The sequence below is a fragment of the Bombus vosnesenskii genome, unplaced genomic scaffold (genome assembly GCF_011952255.1).
Source record: "Bombus vosnesenskii isolate JDL3184/JDL3185 unplaced genomic scaffold, Bvos_JDL3184-5_v1.1 scf7180000013266, whole genome shotgun sequence".
Classification (NCBI taxonomy): domain Eukaryota; kingdom Metazoa; phylum Arthropoda; class Insecta; order Hymenoptera; family Apidae; genus Bombus; species Bombus vosnesenskii.
The window spans coordinates 5,912,115-5,925,614 of NW_022882926.1; the positions used below are offsets into that span (position 1 = coordinate 5,912,115).

The window sequence follows — 13,500 nt, forward strand, 5'->3', positions numbered from 1 at the left end:
TTTTTATTATGTACTGGATGTGAGATGTTATATTTAGACAATGAATTTTTATGCATTTATAGGAAATTTAAAATTGCAAAAATGCAAATATTGCACATATTATGCAAAAAATATACAAAATATCCGAAGTGTAGAACTTATTATGATATTCAGTAGAAGAAATAAATTTCTACTGAGATTTCATTTGTTTAATTAGCTTTACAAAAAATGAATAAAAATTCATTGTCTAATTATATTTTATCTTAGTTATGGTATAGTATTATGTATATGAATTACTTAATAAAATATTATAATAAATATGCAAAAAATATTTATTAAAGCAATTTAATTTCTATCCTTCAATTTGTAATTATAATCTAAACAACTCACTTTATATAGGATGTAATAATTCACAATTAGAATCCAATAATTGTGTTTCATTTATAAAAATAAAATATTAATTAAGCATTTTTATAAATTATTTTTATATTTGTTTTTACATATTTTTAAATAACTTTTTGTTATTTCTCAAAGTAAATTTTTATTGATAAGATGTATGCCAAATATTAAATGTGTAATATATCATTTAGGATTGGTACACTTGCATAAATTTTGAAATGTTTATTAGATATAATTTATTGTTAAAAACTTACTAATTAATTGGAAAAAGATGTATCACTGAAATAAAAATATAAAATGACAGCAAGACACAAATATATATGAATATTTTGTTATTTATTAAGCAATTATTTGCTTCTTTCTGCAGGATAAAGTTTTGTAATACAATATATTGGTATTTAAAAAGTTTATCAGACATCAATGAATATTTAAATCCTAGAGTGCAGTTTTGTTATATAATTTATAAACATATAAAATTTTTATTATCACAAGATAATGTTTATTCTAATGTAATTAGAGAGTCACATTCTTTAATATCATTCTAATAATATTCTCCTTTATGTTTACACTTTAATAACAGCATAAAGATGAAAAATTCTAACGTTGCAAAGTCATAATCAAACAAGATGCATGTTCTTTTCTTTACAACATTAGTACAAAATATTAATTCAGATTTTTGTAAAGTTACTGAACTATCACTTTGACATTTTCAGAGACACCATTATATATTAATGATGGAACAGTGCTATTTCTAGCTTATGTAAGGCTTGTTTTTTTATAGTTGATTATGAACTTCATACATTGTTAATGTTATCCTCATTTATTTATTTACCATCTAAGAGAAAATTTTTTAACTAAACACATGCAGATAAGGCAAATGCAAATTCCAGTTTCAGTCGCTACTTATACATGTTACTGTAGCCAGAAAACTGCATATAAGCATATTTTTGAAATTTTGGATGCTCTATTATTTTGATTGCATTTCATGTACATTTGCAATATCAGAATATATATTACAGATATACACATACATACATTTCTGTTTATCGCGAAGCAGCTTTTCGAAAAATATAAAAAATTAAGAGTAATAATTTGCTTTTTGTATTTTTATAATTCAATTGTAATTCGTAAAAATTAATAGAACAGTTTTAGTCTATTGCATGGTGTATTTTTAATATGTATAACAAATTTTAAATGCAGTTTTATTACACCAAATCGAGAAAAACAGAATGTATGTACGCATATTTGTTGAAATTACATTTTGTTATTTCTTCCTTGAAAAATCAGTTATTAAAAATATTATAAAACTGAATGTGAAAGATTGTGTTTAATAATGATACAATGTAATTCCATTAAAAGTGTTCAATTTATAATCATATGAAAATAGGTATGTGCATTTTTGCAATTAGAATTAGATATAAATGTTCTCTATGTATCAAATTTAATATATTTACAGCCTTTATTTCATTTTTCGTTTGAACTATGCGTTATATATTTCTCTTTTATAAATTTAAGCTTAATAACATATATTTACATCTAAATATGCTGCTGAAAAGTCAAAATTACTAATACTAGTAGTTCTTACAATGTATTTAAATTTATTATAGCGTTCAATTCAGTTTATTTTGCGTAAATTTCTTATGTACTATGTATTGTTTAAAATAGAGACTAACTTCTAAAGTGAATGTAGCCTCAAAATATTAAAGTTAAGATTATTTCTCAATAAAATATTTTTTGTTTTTATGTTATAAGGCTGATCGTATATTGACTGTTATTAAAATTGTATAAATCTATGTAGGAATTGTTCAAATGAACTATTTCATAAATTAACATTAATTTTTTGGTATTGTTATTAAATATAATGTAAATAAATATCTACATATTCAATTCACTGAATGTTGATGCAATAAATATGTTCACAGAATTAGACTTATGGAATGTGAAAACGAGACACTTTATTTTAATCAAAATATTTCGTGTTGCGATATCGATCATTAAATTAATAAAATAGTTATGTAACTATTATACATCTATGCTGCCTTTATATATAACGTTTTATGTTCAATAGTCTTTCTTTTTTCGTTGTGATGAATGGTGAGTTGTAATTCCAAATTAACATTCAAGTGGTACACATAACTAAACGCTCAAATCATTCATGGTAAAATAATGAATCTCCATTTTTTCATTTTTTCACATTTTCATAAATGGACGACACAATGTACAGCTCTATTCTCATATTTCAAAATTTATCTTTAAAAAAGTATATATCGCAAAAGGTAATTAAAGTTTGCAGTAATAATAATGACATAAATATATATTGCATAGAAAATTAAGTTATTAGCCAAAAATATAATTTTTGTGTTTCATTTTGCTTTGTGTTGTTATTAGGTAACTATTAAATAGATCTATATTTTAAAAAAAGCATCAGTTCTGGCACGCATTGCTACTTGAAAAGTTTGTTAAAAGTTTATACTTCTTTTTTTCTATAACAATAACAACAACAATAACAAGTACGATATTTATAATAAACGTAATGTCCTCTAATATCATTTTCTTTAAAAGACATTACTAATGATTTGCTTGTAAGGAACATACATCATGGTCAAGCTCTGCATAAAGTATACTGAAGGTCACAAGCCATTCAAAATAGTAGTCAATGAAAAAATGTATATAAAAATCAAGGTAATTATCGTAATTTTAATAATATTTATTTATGAAGATTCCACAAATTTCTCATACTACTTAAGTATCAGTATACTCTATCCAAGTCAAACCAATTTAGAAAACTGCTGCAAAGAGCAATTAACTCTTTTATTGGTCCCTGAACCTAAAACTTGTACTTATATTTAGCACCTTACAATTTTTATGTCTGTTGAATTATTTGTCACGAGCTAAGAAATATAATTGGTAAAAAAAAGTATCATTTTTATACTAAACAAAGACGCCATTCAATTTATAAACAATGCTGTATTTCTTTTATACTATTTATATATTGTTTCATAATATTGTTAAGTAAATCTTAGCTCAGACTGTGTACATTGTAGACGAACTTTTTAAATCAAGATTAAAATCAAATTGCTGATTTGAATGATTATGAACACAATGTAATATATAAAAAAATGTATATAGATTTATTAATGAACAATAGCTAATTTGTTTTCCTTTTAAACACAAAAGATATTAAATTATTTACGTAGATAGATAATAGTTAAATTGACAATATTCATTTTTAGCAATAAGTTTTTACAAATCAATACCTTTTATTAAATTTTAGTAGTTCAAAAATTTTCTAGGGTTCAGGGAAATTGATTGTACTAGAACAGCAGTTTGGGCTATTATAAATTAGCATATTAATTAATTTAAATTATATCTTTCCTTTAAAATTGCACTGTTTAGATTTATGCGCGAACAAATGTAAGCGACAATTTTAAATTAATTCATAAATATGTATACATGTATACAAATACATATAGTATGCATATATATATACACGTATACTTACATATATGTGTATATCAATGCATTTTATTTTTAACACTCAGTTTCATTTCATAGCCACTGGACATTGTGTTTAAAATTTAAATATAGTACACGACACTTCTCATTCACAATGTACTGCAGTATTTTGTGATTATAGTCTTAATACTTTACAAATTATTATATAAAATGTTAAATTAATACTCTTTGCTTCAAATTTGTGCTATTTATGTAATGATTGTGCGGTGCATAAAAGTATGAATTGCTTAATTCATCAGGCCAATTGTTAATTCATAATTTATACTTACACAAACATGATTTCATACTCACATTTCTCTTACGTAATGTATATACATATATATTTATATTATTGCGTTTATATATATTATAAATGTGTAAACTTCAAAAGCATATTTAAGTAATACTAAGTGTCTTTAATCACGCTATCTATTTTGTAGGAAAGGCCTCGTAGTGCTAAATATAAGAAAAAAAAAATACAGTATAGATTTAAGTTTCCCTTCAGCATGTTCTATTCAAAATTTTTCTCTATATTTTTTCATGAAGTCAAAGTTCATGGAAAATTTCATCTTTTGTTAAATTTTTTTTTTATCCGTGAAAATGCATAAAACAATAAAATACATTAATTCTCAAGATCGTTTTTGTGCCCATTTCAAATCATCCGCCCTAGGTTTACAGCCAGTAGCTTTTTCGATTACAGTTTCTAGAATATACCAAAACCGAAGTTGTTCTAATGGCCAATTTAACCATCCAGTAGTAATACAGAAATAAGTTTCATGTGGCGCAACATGATGCACACGATGATGTTTTCTAGGCAATATAATTCTATGTTCTTGTAACCAAACAACCCAAGAAGGTAATCCAAAATATGTATGTGACCATTTATGTATCTGGAAAAAGTCTTTTATGTTATTGCTACTATGTCACTCTGGTAATACTAAATTTGATAGAATTGAAGAAGTTTATATAAAATTTGTACTTTGTTTCTTAAATATAAGAAGTTATCTGATATATATATCAACAAATTATATTCAATTACCTGATTAGTCATTGCCACAAAAATTGCAAGTAGAAACCAATAACAGGTCCAAACAAATTTTTGTTGTATCTCTGATTCTGGGAGAGTTAAGAAATCCCATGTTAATTTGTAAAGGAATGGAATTGTGACCATGAAATTGTCACCATTAGTTTCTATAAAATCATGCCTTGTTATGCTAGTTGGATCAATGTGGTGCTCTCGAAATGGTCTTAAAAAATTCTGGAAGTACACATATATACATATATATATTTATATATAACAATTTTTTAAATGCATATATATATATAAATATATATAGATATGATCTATTAATAACTTTCATTGTTCAACGAAAACATTAATCTTAAACGTGTAAATAAGTATATTTTGTGCAACAGTTGTCTGCAATTTACCTTTCCAAGAACTGGAAGCTCCACAGAGCCCCATGTGTCAGCAGCCCAATGTACTAATCCAGATCCAAAATCTGCCGTAACGATGCCACAAAATGCTGCTATCGCTATCGAGCTCAAATTTTCTAATCGTAATCTGACAAGGATAAATATCGAATTAACTACGATGAGAGTAATGCAGATGCCTACACAAATGCACTCTTGCGTTCTTTTCCCTGCAATAAAAACATTATCATCAATCATCGTTAATCACCGAAATTTCGACAGTGTACTATTTTAACTACAAAATGTAAAAAATCTTTACATAGAGAGTGGTATCATAATAATGATTTTATAATTATTGTATAGATACAAAGATATGTATTGTTAGATTGCCCTTTATTTTAGTTCACACTCGAGAATTCCAAGGTGCGACCGATATATAGTTAGTATTTTGGCAAGTATTAAAATCAGAAAACATATAATGTATTTACACGTGCCGCTAATGTATACTTTTCCAAGATTTGATATTAAATATAATGAAATTATTAATTGAATCCACCGAATGTATTTTTATACATAACATATATTCAAAATTGTTTTAAATATTAATAAATATCGAAGTATCGCTGAAAATGTTTACGTAGGAAAAAATTAATTATTAAAATTATTACCAGTACTATAAAGATTTGCTAATTCTTGAGCACCCTTGTGATTAGGACCCCATCTTGGTACAGTTCTGTCCTCTTGTGAAGTTGAGACCACCGAATTGGCATTGGGATCGTCCTCGAGCATCGAATTCTCGTAGATCTGCCGTTCGGTTTTCACTGGCGCCAAGAAATTCGTAGCCATCGAGCACGCGGCTGATGCCGCTTGGCCCAAGTTTGCTACCTTTATCTCATCCATACTTAATATCGTAATTATCTTGAATATTCCTTGAATAATGCAAATCCTAACGTGTCTTTTTTCTTTTTATGAGTCGGTTTTGCTTCGTAACGGTTGCGCGTTTTCCGACATTGCGATGTCTCTTTGAATCGGTTACTCAAAAGGCAGCGATGCGTTTCTATATATTCGTATAAAGGATTTATACTCTATCGAGTGGGTTCTTACAAAATATGGACAATCTTTTGAATTTTGTATGCAGAAACTGCCATAACGTGTTACGCATCATTTGATGTAGTTTCTCATCATCTATTGTTTGATCCATCTGATTCTTGTACAATTTTCTCTACTGCGGTCATTATACCATTTATATGTTGGATTTACAGCTTTATTGTTACTCTACGTTTCTCCTAATTTCGTTCTGGATTCTTTGGATCTGAAGCCTCATTCGACGAAATTTGTACTATGAGAAACACACAAAATAACAATTATTATTACAATAAATAATTTTTATTCTGATATACATAATTAAAAAAAAAGATTGCATATGATTTTAATTCATGGAAATATTTTCTGATATAAACTTTATATTATGCTCGATTATTAATAAAAATACAACAAAACGTACTAAAAATTACATATTTAATGTATGATATTTTATCAATATGATTATCTTAACATGCGAAAATTTTTCATTTCAATGACAATTTGAACAATCAAAACGAACATTTTATGATAAAGTATTGAACGCAACAACCGCAAATATCGAACTTTCCTCACCGGATAACGTTTTTTATATCTAATTTCACATATCTTTATCGATATACTACCTGACAACTAAGATGCTTGGGAAGGCTTCAATAATAATAATAATTCACAAAAGAAATATTGTAACATAATAACAAGCTACAAAACTTATTGTATTGAACATTTTCGACTTAACTTATTACCATAATTGTGAATTACTTTAATTCAATGATTTTATATTTGTTTTTTAAATAAGATATTACTAAGAAATTAACAGTAATAATATCGATTAAAGTAATTTCTGAAAAATCTAATAATTGCTCAAACAACATTTATAATAATTTTCTTCATTTTATTAATGCAAGTGAATTAGAACAATTGTTGTATTATTTTATGCTTATAATAAACATCCATCAATCGTTTAATTATATTAATATAAATATTTCTTCAAAGATATCGTTTCATCGAAAAAATTTAAAGCGTTTAATTACAATATTTGTTGCAATAAATGCTATCACGCGTTATCTTTCAAGAAAAATGAAGATAACAATTTATAAATATCTAAGCTGTGGAATAATAACAATATAATCCGCAAAGTAGGTTAATTTCGCTTTTACACGAACTTAAAAAATAATTTTGATAATGTATCGAGTCCACTTTTAGTCACATTTTTAATATGCGTGTACCGACTAATCGAAATAATTCAAGAGCTACTTTGTGTCATGTGACATTATTAATTTATCTTATCTTATACCCATACATATAGAAAATTTAGAAATTCGAAAAATTGAACATCTAGGACAAAAATGAATTATAAAAAATTAATTGAGTAATAAATTCAGTTAAAGTGTCTTTCTAATAAATAATATGTCATCTCTTAATTAGTTAATCGTCTGTGTTTACGTATATACAAGTAAAAATTTGACAGTTTGATCATATAAAATTTCGAATGAATAAATATCTTGCATATACACTCGTTCAAAACTAATAACATTTATTAGCCGCGATATTTTAACAAAATTGAATTTAACATTGCATTATAAATTATAATAAACAAATTGTTATATACTCTGTTGTATATATTTTTGCAAACATGAAATTTAATATCTTGTTCATTCATTTCTCAGAAATTTTGCACACACGATATTCTAAACCGGCGTGCATGGTTACGCACACGATAGATTTGCGCTCTATGCGTACACTACACGCGCACGACACGTGTATTTGTAATTAAAGGTGTAGGTAACACTAAATAATATACAAGCAAACATCGACAGATAATATCATAATTCAAAGTTTCAAAATGAAACATTGAAATTCATGGTAAAATGAAATTTCGAATGGAAATAAACATCAGGTAGAGCATACCCATAAGAGAGCCGATAAGAACAGAGACAGCGATAGAGAATCCTCGCAGAATTTAGAGAATTCCTTGATGTTTCTGTATGCGGTTGTTATCTTGGTCGACTCATTGTCCAGCCATAAAGTTGCTGAATTTGCACGCTCAATTAGTCACTGATAGGGTCACAAGAGACCTACGACGAGACACTATCGTACCTCGTAACGATATAACACGTACATATGTAAAGAAAGCACGCATGATGTTCATATGCAGTCATGTATAAATTTCATACACGAAATTTTTCTTCTTTTTCGTCTCACTTTGTTGTTGCTACACCGTGATATCACCACAGAGAACTGGTAGTAACAGGTTTGGGAGTTTGTGTATTTTCGTGAATGACAAACACTAGTATAAGGACGTAAAATTGAAGGCAGCAAAGAACGAGAGAGTGCGTGCGTAAAGAGAAAAGAAAGATAGGAGTAATTGACGAAAGAATCGAGGAGATATACGTTGACACAAGTTGGCATTTAATTCCGGGGACCCGTGGTTTTCTCTTTTTCATAAGCCGAAAGGTACGAAAATAACGAATAAAGCGTACAAACGGAGGCGCTAGTTTCGCAGTGTATGCCTTACACCTTACACCGTTCTGTTCACCCGATTCTTCTCGATTCTTTCTCTTTTACTCGAGTTCACGTCACGCGATTTGCCTCTGTCTCTGACTCTTTCCTTCTTTCATACGAGAACTTCTCCTGCAACCCCGCCTCGTTTCGTGACGAACGACCGGCGCCGCCTGACGACCGTAGCTCGCGTCGCGACGCTCTCGTGGCGCCGTCATGCGGTTACCCTCCCTGATGTTACCACTTCTAGACATAAGAAGAGTTCCGTTGAGTTGAGGTGGGATAATTTGTTGCGCTCGTATTTTCATTCACATCGTTATTTCGAATATACATACGCATACGCGTTGTTCTACTTGATTAAATCGTCATTGCATTCCTCGCAACCTTATTATTACGTGTATTATTATGTTAATCCTACATTACTATTAGACTGTGGATTTTTATGCATTTATACAAAATTTGAAAGTGCGAAATTACACAGAATGCACATAATATAAAAAAATATATAAAATATTCAAAGCACTTTGTATAGTACTCTGTAGGTAAAACAATTTCTTACCGATCTTCTGTATTTTTAATTATATTTTTAATAATATGGATTTTGCATAAAAATCCCCGGTTTAATTATTATGCATATATACACTTTTTTCTTGAGCTTTTCATCATTGAAGATATAAATATTACTAATTTTTTTGTATATATGTAATTTTATCTTACTAAAAATATGAATTTAAAAATTATTTTCTTTAGCGTATTGTTTTATAACTCATTAGCTGTACACGCTTATGAGATTTACTATATAACTACTTAAAATATAGTATGCAAGACGCACATAAATTAGGAACTATAAAAATGCATGTGGTGTATGTATACGTCATTGATTAAGTATGCAATATGTCATGATTATTAGTGTATGTGTATCATACACATTCTTACATTACTAAATGTCGTATATTTGTTAATTAACTTGAATCTGTACAATTAGGTGTGTAATCGTTGATATGAATGGTTAAATTCTTACGCATATCCTTAAATATCACGGTTATCTACAAATTCAATATTACGACTGAAGTTTTCAGTTATTAATTTTGATATCAATTGTAACGTGCTCTTAAAATTCTCTTTATATGAAAATTAAAATTTATCACAATTATAATATAAACAATAAATTTATAATAAATAATCACATACTAATAACCTTATAATACCAGGCTTATATGTATATATATAATTGTGTATTTGTGTTGTACATTATATTTGTTAAAAACAAAGAATTTATAAGGCATAACCTTCGACAGCAAGTTGTTAAGTTTCAAGTCTAATGTGACCTGAAAGTCCTTTGGGGACTGGTACACATGATGTTTCACGAAATACTCATACTTTATTTAAAAGGAAATCGACCGAGAATGACTAGCTTCTAAGTTTTTCATGAGTTATATCACGGATGTATGTAGGTCCGTGATCACGTAATAGATAATAGAACAGACGATAACATACTATTATGTATAATAACAATCATATTATAATAGCAATTTTCGATATCGAAATTGTTAAATAAATTTTATATTAGCTTGATAGGAAATTATCGATTTTCTATCGAAAGCAATCGATTAATTTTCGTCATTAAACCAATTTCTTATACAAGGTATCAAGCTCGCGATCTATCTATAATTATATAAAAACATTGGTTTATGTACTTACCGAATGAATTTAAATATAAAGAGTTAGATGACCATTACAACAAAGCAGTGTCGTTAACATGAATTTTAACTTCTTTTCCATTAGTTTTTTTTTTTAATATAATCTGCACTATTTTATGATATTTAATAAAATTTTGTTTGTAATTTATCTGTTTGAGGTTGAGTTCTTCTTTTAGCCTTGTACGACCAGTCTAGTTGCCAAGTTACAATAATGCCAAAATAAACTCAGAAGTGCGAAACTTCGGTTGACATAAATTCTTAACCGTGATAAGCACGTTATGTATACACAAGGGGCGGTTGTCAATCATAGAGGAACAAAAGGTGTTTCCCTTTTTTCACATCGGTTTTATTATGCTATTAAAGAAGCAATGAACGTAAGTTCATTTTTTCTAAGTATTGAAAGTCAATAGCGGAAACGTTTCAATAATATTCATTCGTGATTTGCGTTACGTGATTTAACAATAAATGTTGAATCATTGGACCTCCGCAATGTGAATATGAGATAACAACACAATTTCATTAGTGCGCGTGCAAACGTATAGGTGAGTTGCTATTTAAGTGCTATCAGTACCCAGAAACTAATCTGTAAGATAAAAGGAAGGTAACATCGTTCAATTTTCACAGAAGTTAGATTTCCTGCAATTATGTATACTTCTTTATTTTATCAGCATTCATCATTATAAAAGCAAAAATTGTTGCTTTATATTTTCTGTATTATATATAATTTATATTTGATATTAAAATTGATCTAAAGACTTAAAAAAATAGAATTATTATATATACCCATCATTTATGGAAGTTAATTTTATATGTAAGTATAATTAACATCGAACGATCGGATATTCTTACATAAGTTAATCTAATTTAATCCTCTTAATTTAACCTTCAACTCTTTATAATTACGTTGAACGACAAACTTTTAAATTTATTTCCTTTTTTCTTTGTACGCGCGCGTTTTGTCTGACTGGATGTTTTGATATGTATTGAGAAATTTGTAAGAAATATTTATTTATTTGTTTACTTCATAAATTTGTGTTAATTTTCATTACTTATGCATTATTTATGATTATACATGTAATAATTTTTTCTTCTAATCTAAAATTAGTTTCCTATTGTAGTTAAATTTTAACATTATACAATAAAATGTTTCATATATTAAATTTTGTACCAAATAAATTTTATTAGATCTGAAATATCCTATTTATCAATTAGCAAAATATGCAAAGATATTATAAAACATTTGCTATGGTTACTATGTTACAAAATGGTAATATTTCCAGTAAACAATAAGCTATTCGTATGGCCTTATGAATAATGATTCAGATATTATGCTTCGTATAACTTACTATTAAAATTTAGTAATACAGTGTGTGATCGGTCTAGATTTTCCTTAGCTTCAAAAGACACTGAATCGGCTATGCGTGTCGAGGGTATAACCGTGACGACATGATACATAGATTCTCAAGGTACAATGCACAGTGTATAATGTGTGTCACAATGAAAAACCACTAGTTAATATTTTTTGCTGCTAATTGACTACATATCGGTTATTCGCAGACTTGTATGCTATGATATATACAATCATGATAAGCATAAGTACAAAAAAGATGATATTATGATCCGTAGAATGTACATACATATATCTGTAAGTACATATATATATACAGTGGTCACAAGAAGTATTTGCATACACTCCAATTTTCCACTGAAGTACTTTTTTATTAGGTTGTGAATTTCATTTTTATAGTATTATATCCTTATCGTAATATAAAAATACTAGTAAATGATGTAAAATTTAATACGCTTGAATTTAATTAATTATAGTACGTAAACGTTATAATAAATATAACAGTATGTCAAGTCGATGTAAGTCGACTTGAATTTTTTTAAATATTAACAGCCTTAATAAGTCATGAATATCTTCCAAGAATCTCTATGAATTTTCTATTTCCTATTTAGTAAATAATAATCAATTAAGTAATCATGAATAGATTCATTTATTTCAAATTTTTCTGAGAAATCCGTGAATTAATATTTATTGTATGCAAAAACGGAATCATACAGTGAATTCATGATGCTAATTTTGTAACACACTCATCGAAGTATCGTACAAAAATAGTTTCATTCATTCGTCGTACTATTATGTCACAAACTTTCGTTTGTAAGCCAAAGAAGTTGTCAGAAAAATGCAAGGTTTATTTTAAATTACTTCCGCAATGTAATTACACAATATCCGATATATATACATAACATCACATAAAAACATCTGTAATTTCACATATGCATGTATGTTGCTTAGATTTTAATCAATTTCATTTATATGTGTTCGATAATAACTAATATAAAAAAAAGAATGCAATATATATATGTATTAGAAATTATACTACAATTAGAGTAATTTTTAAGTTTTATGATAATATATGTAACAGGGAAATAAAAATTATTAGTAAACATTTGTACCAGTAATAAAATACGTGAAACTATTAACGGAACAAAGTTAAAACAAACTTAGATATATCTTTTAGAAATTTTTGTTCATTTTTACGTATATATTAATAACAAACTTAAAAATATTAATATAATTTATTAATTTCTCTAAATAAACTTAGGTTACACATATCAACCTTTAATGTAATTAAATTAAGTTATAATGTAAAACAGTAAATAATGCATTTTTCATTGACTTTCATTAGTACATGAAATTCAGAAAATTACAGAAGTACATTGTATATATTTCCACAATCCACATTTATATGAGAGTGATCTTAAATTTATAAGTATATGACATTCAAATATTACTAGTCGGCAGCCAATAGCCGCATCCGCAACAACTACATTTTGTTTACGTTTATTGCCTCGTCTCGTAAGACATAGTGTATGTCATATTTTAAATTTTCTTGTCATTTTCAAATTCGAGTATGATAATATTTAA

The 13,500-nt window shown here is 27.3% G+C and overlaps 1 protein-coding gene across 5 annotated transcripts; it reads right to left on the reverse strand.

Annotated features, from left to right (window-relative positions):
- Window positions 1–890: 890 nt before the first annotated feature.
- LOC117230266 (transmembrane protein 189) lies at window positions 891–12,179 on the reverse strand. Of its 5 annotated transcripts, XM_033487511.1 has the most exons (7): window positions 11,915–12,178; window positions 10,570–11,151; window positions 8,278–9,114; window positions 5,955–6,625; window positions 5,305–5,516; window positions 4,913–5,131; window positions 891–4,763 (listed from the first exon to the last, which is right to left on the reverse strand). In XM_033487511.1, the coding sequence occupies exons 4-7, from the start codon at window positions 6,184–6,186 to the stop codon at window positions 4,503–4,505; spliced, it is 924 nt and encodes a 307-aa protein (XP_033343402.1). In that variant the 5' UTR covers window positions 6,187–6,625; window positions 8,278–9,114; window positions 10,570–11,151; window positions 11,915–12,178; the 3' UTR covers window positions 891–4,502. The 5 variants fall into 5 exon arrangements, with proteins under 5 accessions (XP_033343402.1, XP_033343403.1, XP_033343401.1 ...); XM_033487512.1 differs by lacking the exon at window positions 10,570–11,151; XM_033487510.1 differs by lacking the exon at window positions 11,915–12,178 and having other exon boundaries at window positions 10,570–11,230.
- Between the last annotated feature and the right edge of the window lie 1,321 nt (window positions 12,180–13,500).

Bases quoted from the DNA above. Each gene is read 5' to 3' on its own strand.
- LOC117230266 (XM_033487514.1), bottom strand. From the start codon at position 6,186: ATGGATGAGATAAAGGTAGCAAACTTGGGCCAAGCGGCATCAGCCGCG. The intron at 5,132-5,304 runs GTAAATTGCAGA...GTGTACTTCCAG, and splicing joins AGCTTCCAGTTCTTGGAAAG to AATTTTTTAAGACCATTTCG. The intron at 4,764-4,912 runs GTAATTGAATAT...GACTTTTTCCAG, and splicing joins TTGTGGCAATGACTAATCAG to ATACATAAATGGTCACATAC.